The following is an 11,134-nucleotide window of genomic DNA, read 5'->3' as shown; positions in this document are numbered from 1 at the left end:
GTACCTACCCCACCTCATATGCAAGTCACATCAATCATTTTATGTGGTATGCAGATCGGAGAAGGTCGTTTGACCCTTGTGAACACGTCAGTTTTGGGCACCCATACTCGACGTCCGTTTTCAAATAAGATGATGTCACCACCACTTTGTTCACAGCAACTGTTACTCCAAATGCCCTTTCAACGACCCCACTATAAAGGAGAGCAATATCCTTTCTTCTATTCCAACCTTAATCCAACTTCCTGATTACTCCAACTTTACAGGGGAAAGTAATCAACCACCCAAAATGCAACCCCTCCTTCTCCACGCACACGCCACGGGCCCCAACCCCATCAAGATCGCCATCGCCCTCGAAGCCCTGCAAGTTCCCTACAATGTCAAACTGTGGGAATTTGGCGACGACCGAGAAAAGGGTGTCAAGGGTGAGGTCTTCCTCAAGATCAACGAGAACGGTCGTGTACCAGCCCTTGAAGACCCCAACACTGGTGTGGTATCCTGGGAATCGGGCGCTGTTATGAACTATGTCCGGCGCATCTATGACAAGGACAATCTTCTAGGTCCGAAAGGGTCAGAGCAGGATAGAGTGGACTTTGAAAAGTGGGAGTACTTTTTGCTTTCGACGCTCGGGCCGATGACGGGGCAGACGAATTGGTATAGGTATGTAGGATTCTTTCTCTACATGTCAGGACGTGTGGGAAGGGGTTTGGAATATCCTTACTGATACGCATCAGGCACTACAATGGAACCAAGAACGAGGACGCCCTGCAACGGTATGCGGCGCAGACGGAGCGTTGCTATGGGGTGCTGGAGGGCCAGCTGCAGAAGTCCGGTGGACAAAGTGTCTTACCTGGACGGATCACAGCCGTTGACTACCACTTTGAGCCTTGGGTGCGAGAGTTTGATTTTGCTGGACTGTCGCTGGAGAAGTACCCTCTTATCACGCAGTGGTTGCGGGTGATGACTGGTCGGAAGGAGGTTCAGCAGGCTTATATCAAGATCCAGGGGGCTGCGCCGGAGTTTAACTAATGTCGCGTTGTGATGGCTCTCTACCCCACCAGCTCTGGTGTTCTGAGAAATGAAAAGATCCGCGTTGCATTATTTTATGACTGGAGATATCCGTATGTAGGTTCAGGTCTCCGAAGGAAGGAGAGACTGTAAGTAGAGGCCTTGTAGAAGCAAGAGGCAGGAACAGTGTCTTCTGGCGCTTGAATTTCCAAAGCAACATCATCTCAAACCTTTCTACGCAGCCTTTAATTCTAGCAAAGTTTCTAACTCCTCTCATTACCCCATTCATTTTAATCATACTTATAATAACAACATTATGGAAAATATTGGTACCAGTCCCTCTTGCGAAGGCAATGACAAAGGCGAAAATGCCGTCCTCAACACATTCGACCTCTATCTCGACAACATCGACGAGTCCACCGTTGTGCCCAGCGAGACACACAGGGAAGTTTCGCCACTTGACGAAGAATTATCACGGATAAGACTACCTGCGAGTTTCAGTATGACTCCACCCATCTCAACACATATCGAGAACTGGCTCACAATAGGCTAATTCCGTACATCTAGATGGCCTCATGGATGATTACAGTCTAGCCCTTGGAACAGGACACGAGAGTGCAGAAATGGCGTTCCCCAGACTAGATTCCATCCTCTTTCTACTGCTAGCCGAAATGAAGAAGAGGTATCCCACAGCCTTGCAACCCACCGATTATACACCGAGCTTTTTCAGTCAGGTTCCTCTCATTGTGGACCGCCGGGTCGCGGGAGTGCCTGATTCTTATCAGGAAACGGTGGACTACATGCTGTGTTATGGATCGATTCCGGCTTTGGAAACGAACCTTCTCGTGTTTAGGGATAAGGTGCTTCGTTCGGATGCGAGGACTCGCACGGCCATTTGTGAGTTCCAGGTTATAATTAGTATATTCTTTACGTCTTTTGCTGATTCTTGAAATCAGCGGTGATTAATCGTGTTCGGAGAAAGAACCGCTTCAAGGCAGCCATCTATGGCATTTACACGGATTCCTATCAATGGACTTTTCTGAATTACGATGATAATGGAGTGGTATTGTGAACCCTTCTTTACTTGATCCATCCGCTTAGTTCGAATCTTGATAAGCTAACGTAATTGCGATAAAGTGCGCCGTTCTAGAGCTGCGGTGGAAAGAGTCCCGGCAAACGATAATTTCTCGCATCTGCAAAATATATCTCGAGGCGATCGCTTTGGCTGCCGAAGCGAGGTGAACCATCCGATTTCTCCATGACATGCGGGACAATAGCTGTCGGGCTTGAGGGTAGTTTTTAGTTAGTTTTAGTTTAGTTTATATTCTTTAACCTGATGCAGCCGCCTGTCTGCGTGTGCTGCTATATAACTCATACTCCCTGCCTGGTATCAAAGCTTCCCAGCTCTGTAATAGAATTCCAATATCATAATTGAATGGACAGATCCTTGTATAAAGTCCAGAAGCTTTTATACAGACAGATATTTGCAACAACTTCTCCTAGACATGTTTTTGGCATCGATATCTCCCGGTAGAGTAGATACCCGTAATAGGAGTTGAACCTATAGTCTGTAAATATCAAGAAGAAGCCCCCCCTACCTCTTCTTGTATAAGTAGAGACTTCCTGGTGATATTCTACCATTATGCCACTGCAGGCAAGCCCAAAGGATTACCAACATGCTTAATGATAGTGTCTGTATGAATTCGTTGTGGCTCTGGTATGCAGTCATGTTTGTTACGGTAGCCTGTTTTTTTCCCAAAAGGTCCACGATGTATATTATTATAGCTTTGGTTTTGTTTAGTCTACTAGTACTCAATTAATTTACTGCCAGAAAGCTTTTATTGCACTGAGCTGATAACACGCATCCGTCAATAGTAGTGAATCACAATGTACGCTGTTACTGTTATTATTATTATCTTACCCTCAGCCTGCTCTGGCAATGAGTGCTGTTCAAACCGATCGTAATCATACAGTTCTGGCGGCGATTGGGCACAAGGTTCTTCCTGGAATTGCAATCCACGACCGACTAGTTAATATACTACATTGAGTTGAAGTCGAGATTCTCCCTATGTAAGTATTGATGAAAGCCGCGTATGTCATTTACCAAGATGATCATGCGCATATCTACTCTTCACTAGGGACGTAGATCCCAATCAAGCATTCCAGTTAGACAAGTGGGTATATCACCATCCTCAAACTTTTTGAGGAGTTCAGTACCAATCATAGGTCACTGACATGCAGTGTAGGTAAAAGTAAAACGACCTTCCTATTCGGTATCGCCTTGGCACTGTGGTCTTATTTTTCCGACATTCAAAGCTTGGTACAACGGCTAATGCGCGCATTATGCAGATCAGACCTCGGAGATACTTTGCTGTACGTATTGTCATTAGCTGGAGTAGTAGTGATGTGCATGTGCTATACGGTCAGCAATTGGTGGCCGTTCGGGATGCCGATTCTGCTTTATATTCGCATATAATAACCCCAAATCGGCATTGGATTATTCCCGTATTCTGTTGCAATGGATAAACCCAGGTTGTAAGCCTATATTAATATAGGATGCAAAATCTGCGACCAACATCCTCGGTATAAGTGTTGGCCGCGGAAAACAGGGACGGAAAAGCACCCAACCGGCCCGTCTCTAGGCGAAGAACAGCATCAGGTGGTGGCACCGGTGGAGTTGAATCGGAGATCTAAAGCGGGTACTCCATACATTAGAACGGGAGGTCCCAGAAATTTTAAAGCCATTAAGAGCTCCACGAGCTCAGGAGGCGGAAATTCCGTGAAGGAAAAAAGGGCCCTGATTAGCGGTTAAGAGCGGAAAAGTCTGGAGCAAATCGGGCGCGGCTATTCTCGCTTGGGTGCGGAATGAAGAGAGAACGGGGCCGGGAAACCGATGTGGGATCTATAGAAGCCGAGTTTGTCTATGGTCGCTAGTTTTTAAATTGATAGTAGTTCATCGCGAGAATTTGATGATAGATTGTGTCAGGGCGTATTGAAGGGCGCATTGAATTAAAAAGCAAGCGAGGGTCGGAACCAACCTAAAATAGCAGTGCGAACCAGCAGGAGTGACTGGTCAGAAGAACACGGCGGTCAGCGCCAATCGGGATGGGCATTTTACCCCGGTGGCTTGCCAACGTTGTCACTACAAGGGCGTGGATTTTGATCCATCCGTCGTCATCAAAAACCTTCGCCGATCACCCAAGAACTTGTATTGGATGGTCTTTTGTCGCTCCGATGTCGCAGCACTTGGACACGAACAGGCTGACAAGTCACGAAGTTCAACACTATTGAACGACTGGTTGATGGGGGGTTTTCTTTCGCGTAAGGATCAGAAGGTCCGTAACTCAATGGCGTGAGATCTACCACTATCACGCGAGGGGACTGCTCGTCAAGAATGTTCGAGCTGTTGTGACCAGACTCTTGCAGGTAGACCAAACTCTTAAGAGGATAGACGCGTATAGAATAACCCTGCAAATTCATCAAAGTAGTTCTAGTAGACCGACAATCATGGAAGATCAGCTAGCACTGGCGTCATTCGCATTCTTCTTGGTGGGCATTAAACCTGGTTACGAACCAATTTGCTGTAGGGCGTGGAGGGCTTTGCTGGTCGGCAGTTGTCATCAAAGGGCGCGATGGGAAGCCCGCCAATCGCTGCTTTCCCGAGCGACTGACTTCACACACGGACTTCATTCCATGGACTCCATCGCATTGGTCGGTCCCCGTGCAGGATGCTCGTCAACCTATCAGCTTGCTCGGGCGCTTCGTTTTTAGGCTTTTCTCGTTCATTCGGTCCCCTAACCCGCATGTTTCTGGACCGCTTCTAACATCCCCTTGGATCGAATATCAAAGCAATCACCACGTGCACGTGCATGTTCAGCATGACTCACAGAAGGGGGTGGAAGGAGGGTAGACGATTCTTGCATCGTCAAGTTGGAGAGTGAAAAAGTACATATTCAAGCAGGATGCAATGCAAGCCCGAGAATAGCCAGAGACTCAAATAACAAAACCGGAAGTTGTTCCTGAACAGCATCAGATCCAGTTCTCGAACATTGAACTGCTCCACCGCTGCTTTTCCATTACCCAACGGCAACTGCCAGTCACCCCATCCCTACATTCACCCTTGAATTTTTATTCTTTTTTTATTACTGTTTTCTATTTTTTATTATCTCCCTTTTTTTCAGAAGACATTAAATATATTAAAAAGCTTTTACTCCGCAGTCTTTCTGCCCAGATTTTCCTTTCTCCATCATTGCAGTCTCCCACTACAACCCTACCAATTGCTTACCCGTGGGTGAATTGGTGATTCGTTCGCCAATCCCCTTCTATACTACCAACAGCTACCACCGCGGGTTCCTTTGTACACATACAATTGGATCTTCTACACCTGCAATGGCTACCTCATCGATCATCACGCGCGGCTCCAGCTCCCTTGCCAACTTTACGGTTCGCTCCCGCCCCAAGGTTGATATTATACTCGCCAATCAAACGGATGGCTTGGTCCCTTCATTCACCACCGGAGATACCATCAAGGGTACGGTTACCATCACGGTCGATCATGATACTCGCTTTGATGACCTAGAAATTACATTTGAGGGTATGTTGCCTCCAAGAATCTCAGGAGAATACCAGGGATATAGTCATACTGACTGGATTAGGAACATCGAGGACCTCGGTGGAGCGCCAATCGATGCCCGGCCGGACTGGGGCTTACCATACATTCCTCCGACTGCGACAACCCATCGATGAGTCCGCATATCCCACCCCCCGGGTTCTTGAACCCGGGCGCAACTATGAGTTTCCCTTCACCTTTGTGGTACCTGAGCGTCTTCTGCCTCATATCTGTAACCACGCCAAAACCAATCTGCATGTCGAACAATCGCACACGCTGCTGCCCCCCACGTTTGGTGATCCCATGATAGCCAGCAACCGCAAATCGGTCATCGACGACATGGCCCCCGAAATGTGCCGCATCTCCTATCTCGTTCGTGTGACCCTCCAGAGAAAGCCCATGGCCCAGAACGCCTCCCCGGTTACGCTAGTGTCCGTTGGGAAAAAGGTACGGGTCATTCCTGCGGTGGATGAGGAACCACCCCTTAATGTGGAGGACAATGATGGCTTGTACAGCGTCCGCAAAGAAAAGGATGTGAAGCGTGGCTTAATGAGGGGGAAGTTGGGCCGATTGGTGCTGGCTGCCGCACAGCCCAAGCCAGTGCAGTTGAGTCCATCCGACACCGGGAGCTGCGATTCAGTGAGCACCGTTGCCACGATGCAGCTACGCTTCGATCCGGTGGGCAACGAGCAGCCTCCTCGTCTAGGAACTGTATGGAGCAAACTCCGAGTGTCGACCTTTTACAGCTCCGATCCCTGGGGTGATTATCCGTCCGCCGCCTGTATCAAATCCTGGGCGCAGATGGGCCGCGCCATGTACACCGAGACTGTACCACTGTCCACCATGTGCGTTGCATCCGCACAATGGATCAAACACACCGACACCGATCTCGAACGCCGTGACTCCATGCACTCGACCTCGTCTACTGACTCATTGCCAAGTCCATCTGCCTCGTTCGCCGGAAACACCTACTATACCGCGTCGGTCGTTGTGCCAATCACCCTCCCCAAATCCAAGTCATTTGTGCCGACGTTCTACTCCTGCTTGATCGCGCGCGCGTACGCCCTAGAGCTCAGCATCTCTTACCACGCCGCTAATTCCAGAATCCTGACGCCCACTGCATCCCTGAAGGTCCCACTTCAGCTGACCTGCGAAGCACAGCCAGGCACCGGAGCTAAGGGCACCGTGGTCGATATTTCCCAGGATGAAGTGAACACGCAATTTTTCAGCCCGCGCAGCATTGCGCCCCCATCTGTCTCCGAGCTCGTCCCTATTGCACCACCCGCGTATACGTCGGTCCAGGTTTCCAACCTGCCTCCTGACCGCTCGAGAATGTTACCGCCATCGGTGACCAACTCCGGCAGCGTTAGAGTTTAGGGGCGCCCTGCTAGTACTGCGTTGCTGCCAAGGCAACACAGAATTCCCAGGGGTGCACCCAGATGTTACGTTCTTTATTTCTTTTCTATTGGCGTTTTGGTTTCATGTGGTTACAATATACCCAGGTTTGCAAAAGCAGAAAAAGTTTGTTATTCGGGGATACCCAGCATGATGTTGATTTACCAGGCATTTGCATATGGCTTGATTAGGGAATGGAATCCCATTATACTTTAATTAATGAATGAATATAGTCATTGAAATTGAATCAGGAAGATACTATACATACCCCCCTAAATCGTACTTGTACCCTCGCTCTTTAACTGATTAGGCTTAGCACGGGTCACGAGCTCAGAGGACCCATTGTTACCACTTACCTTAAATAGGAAACTAGGCGTTTTAATTACTATGTTTTAGTAGGTGAAATCACGTGATAGTACTTACAAACTGTAGTCAAATATGTTGCCCATAAGAGAGTAGCCCTGGAGCTAGTTTATAAAGGGTAAGGAAGGGTAACAAGTAGACTTTGGGGGGCTAGGTATAGTATCTTCCTTGAATTATGACCAACAGTTCCTCTATCGTAAGCCTGTAGTGGTTACTCTGGGAGTTTCATCTAGATGCAATATGAATGCACTGACAGTGGCGAAGGCGTTTCAGCTCCGTGATTGATTGATGAATTCTACTGTAATCCTTGCTCGATCCTCAGATGATGTTGTCTGGTGGCTATGCAGGTATTGAATGACTAGGATACAAGGCCCGCAGGCGATCCGCTACGTCGCAGAATTCATGCTGCAGATAGGCTTACTCGGGCAGTTCAGCCAGGTCGAACTCGATCCTGACCCTGAACAGGCAGTGCTTGACCCAAGCCAGGAACACGCAGGCCTCACTGAAGACGCCGGGTAGAGGGAACAAAAGACGCTCTGTTTGAGTCAGCAGGGAAGGCGAAACGTGCAGAAGGAATACGCATGTTGGAAGCAAGATAATGGACGAAGAGCGAAGAGGATGATGGCTCGCAGGCAGCCAGCCGGCTGCGACACTTGTTTGATATTTCTACTGTTGCATGACTACGCTTTTGCTTTCGCTTTTACTGTTTGGTTGTGTTAGCTATGATTATGGCTTTCCTACGTCGTGGCACGCGTTGATTTATGTGTTCTACGTGTGTGTACTGCAATCTTGAGAGCATTGAAGGCGTTCGGGGCCATATCCTTGCTTCAAACGCTGAAGCACCTGCATAGCTAGCATCTACCTATGCCCGCCCGATCTGGAATAAGGATATGAATTGAATGACTAGAATACATGCGGCGACCTATTTTCATGGGTTATTGCACTCAGTAAAGAGCCAGCGGTGGAAAGAGACACGAAATATAACTCGACTCCATGATCACGTTCTGTCTGACTAGTATTCTCTGATTGCAACGAGCACCTTCCCAAAGAAAAAGGTAGGCGCTCTACCTCTACGTCTTCGGATCGCATGTGATTAGATCAATACCATCACCTTCATACACTCAGAATGCAACACGTTTGATCCCTTTCTTGTTTCTACTGCATTAGATCGAGCCTCTGAGCTCATTAGATTGCGTGCCTGACGGCATAGATCAGGGCTTACGGCGCACTGATGCTGGATGTATATTCGATTACCCCGTCCACCTAACGTTTCAGGCCCCACTCATATTCCGGGGTAACCAACATCCGAACAAAGGCGGGACCTGCATCGGCCTGCCTTATCCGGTTCTCGGCGAGGCTATTCCCATTTGTTGCAGGGTTACACAAGCCCCTCCAATTTGTGTGCGGGTCAGCCACTCCCTCTTCGGTCTTCTTTCACGGTGTCTGCAGCACCTGATGCATCCACACTGTTGAGCAAGCCACTCCTGCCATACCGGAATTCTATCTCCGTTTATGAGGTGGCAGCGTACTCCAGAACATCTCCACCAGTTAATATATGGATCCCGTCGACGATTTCACGGCGTCAGGCCTTCATTAATGTTATAGTAGCACATCTACCTCCGCGCATCAAATCGGCAGATGAAGTCTCATATAGACTCAATATGGCAAGAATAACCATGGGTCAAACCACTTGTCATGTTTCAAACACCATCAGTCCCCATTGTTAATTATTTGCTCTTACCAGGCCAATAGACTGTGTTTTGACAGGGGAAGATGGTTGGTGACCTCTTTGAAGTCATTCACAAAAATGTTGTGGTTACATTCATGCAAGTCTGCTTTCACCGCTGGTGACAGATTTTTTCAAGCACATCAGCAGCACAGACAAACAGAGAATGAATATAAGTATGCAAGCAGATGACCCTCTGTCACTCTCTACCTGCACTACATGTCGACTGGTTCGCTCTGCATTTACATTCCTTCTCAATCTTGTCTTGCTATATCAAGGCTGACCCTCCTTCAACCTCTCTATTCACCCATTCTATTCCATTCTTGTTGATCATTTTTTGGCTCTTTCATCTTGTAACATGAAGCTTTTCTCTCTTCTACTTGTGGCCTTGGTCTCGGTGGTCAGCAGTGCTCACCATCACCGCCACCGCCACGGCATTAGTGATCTTGATCCAGCTAAATTTCCCGGACCTAGCCACCTTGAGCCTGGCACCCACCATCTGATACCACGCAACACCAGCGCAGAATACAAGTCCATTGCTTACTTTGTTAGCTGGGTGAGTCACCTCATCCGCCTATCGATACATTCCTTTGATGTTATACTGATTGATAAAAGGCAATCTACACCAGGAATCACACTCCGCAGGAAATCCCCGTCGATAAACTGACCCATATTATGTACGCATTCGCCAACGTCACCTCCAGCGGCGACGTCATCCTGGCTGACCGATGGTCCGATATTGATAAGCACTTCCCCGGTGATTCATGGAATGATGTCGGAAACAATGTTTACGGGTGTGTCAAGCAACTCAACCTCCTGAAGCAGAAGAATCGCAATCTCAAGGTGCTTCTATCGATTGGAGGCTGGACATACTCACCCCATTTTGTGATCCCGGCGAGTACGAATCAAGGCAGGAAGACTTTCGCTTCCTCGGCTGTCAAGTTGCTGGCCGACTTGGGTTTTGATGGATTGGATATAGATTGGGAGGTATGTACCTCTATGATGGCTACGGGTTATTCTCCAATGCCGTGCTAATGTGTCTACCTACGTAGTACCCTGCCAATGAAGCCCAAGCCTCTGACATGGTTTTACTCCTACGCGAGGTTCGACAGGTATGCTTCACCTTACCTCTGCCATACCCATCAATCACCCACTAACCCTAAGCAGGAACTAGACAAATACAGCCGCGAACATGGCAACGGCACGCACTTCCTCCTCAGCATAGCCACCTCAGCAGGTCCCTCCAAATACAACACCCTCCACATATCCGCCATGAACCTCTACCTCGACTTCTGGAATGTAATGGCCTACGACTACGCCGGCAGCTGGGACACAACAGCAGGACACCAGGCCAACCTCTACTTCTCACGAGATGACCCCATTTCGACACCCTTCCACACAGAGCAAGCCATTTCCGCATACGTGGCCGCCGGCGTTCCTGCCAACAAGCTCATCCTCGGTATGCCGCTCTACGGGCGCGCCTTCTTGAACACCGAAGGCCCGGGTAAGCCGTTCAACGGTATCGGTAAAGGAAGCTTCGAGGATGGGGTCTGGGATTACAAAGCGCTTCCTCCTGTGGGGGCCAATGTGTCTGAACTGAGAACTATTGGTGCGAGTTACTCGTTTGATGCTGCCAAACGGACGATGATCAGCTATGATACGCCTGCTATTGCTAGGCAGAAGGCGGAGTATATCAGGAATAAGGGCCTGGGGGGTGCCATGTGGTGGGAGACTTCGGCGGATAAGGTTGGGGCGGAGAGTTTGATTACTACGGTCGTGGATTCTCTAGGTGGTACCGGCGCTCTGGAAAGGTCGGAGAATCATCTGGAGTATCCGACGTCGCAGTATGATAATGTGAGGAAGGGGTTCCATTGAGGGAACTTGAGGGAGTAGGCTCTGATACAAGTTATTGTGGGACGATAAATTGTGTGAGTGTGTTGGAAAGAGATGTTTATGATTTTGTTTGTACATCTGAAATAGACGAACTCGTTGGACTATTGTCGCTAGACATTGTGGTTACTGACTGAGTAAAGTTG

At 48.6% G+C, this 11,134-nt stretch overlaps 4 protein-coding genes across 4 annotated transcripts; all 4 read left to right on the top strand.

The window, feature by feature from the left end:
- Positions 1-286: 286 nt before the first annotated feature.
- On the top strand, positions 287-1,026 carry BO79DRAFT_268987 (glutathione S-transferase family protein; the record flags this gene model as incomplete). The annotated part of the gene is made up of 2 exons (XM_025687152.1): positions 287-657; positions 732-1,026. 2 exons carry the CDS (start codon positions 287-289, stop codon positions 1,024-1,026), a joined length of 666 nt encoding a protein of 221 aa, XP_025538554.1.
- A 295-nt stretch (positions 1,027-1,321) lies between these two features.
- BO79DRAFT_128703 (uncharacterized protein) lies at positions 1,322-2,077 on the top strand (the record flags this gene model as incomplete). Its single annotated transcript, XM_025677966.1, has 3 exons — positions 1,322-1,505; positions 1,573-1,906; positions 1,984-2,077. The coding sequence occupies 3 exons, from the start codon at positions 1,322-1,324 to the stop codon at positions 2,075-2,077; spliced, it is 612 nt and encodes a 203-aa protein (XP_025538553.1).
- Positions 2,078-5,000: 2,923 nt separating this feature from the next.
- Positions 5,001-7,261, top strand: BO79DRAFT_197222 (arrestin (or S-antigen), N-terminal domain protein). Its single transcript, XM_025681246.1, has 2 exons — positions 5,001-5,599; positions 5,661-7,261. Exons 1-2 carry the CDS (start codon positions 5,395-5,397, stop codon positions 6,989-6,991), a joined length of 1,536 nt encoding a protein of 511 aa, XP_025538552.1. The 5' UTR covers positions 5,001-5,394; the 3' UTR covers positions 6,992-7,261.
- A 2,195-nt stretch (positions 7,262-9,456) lies between these two features.
- Positions 9,457-10,973, top strand: BO79DRAFT_197218 (glycoside hydrolase family 18 protein; the record flags this gene model as incomplete). Its single annotated transcript, XM_025681245.1, has 4 exons — positions 9,457-9,654; positions 9,714-10,085; positions 10,151-10,210; positions 10,266-10,973. 4 exons carry the CDS (start codon positions 9,457-9,459, stop codon positions 10,971-10,973), a joined length of 1,338 nt encoding a protein of 445 aa, XP_025538551.1.
- Between the last annotated feature and the right edge of the window lie 161 nt (positions 10,974-11,134).

The sequence above is a fragment of the Aspergillus costaricaensis genome, assembly GCF_003184835.1.
Source record: "Aspergillus costaricaensis CBS 115574 unplaced genomic scaffold BO79scaffold_20, whole genome shotgun sequence".
NCBI classification, from domain to species: Eukaryota; Fungi; Ascomycota; class Eurotiomycetes; order Eurotiales; family Aspergillaceae; genus Aspergillus; species Aspergillus costaricensis.
This window is presented reverse-complemented; position numbering and strand designations above follow the sequence as displayed.

Bases quoted from the DNA above. Each gene is read 5' to 3' on its own strand.
- BO79DRAFT_197222 (XM_025681246.1), top strand. From the start codon at position 5,395: ATGGCTACCTCATCGATCATCACGCGCGGCTCCAGCTCCCTTGCCAAC. The intron at 5,600-5,660 runs GTATGTTGCCTC...TGACTGGATTAG, and splicing joins CCTAGAAATTACATTTGAGG to GAACATCGAGGACCTCGGTG.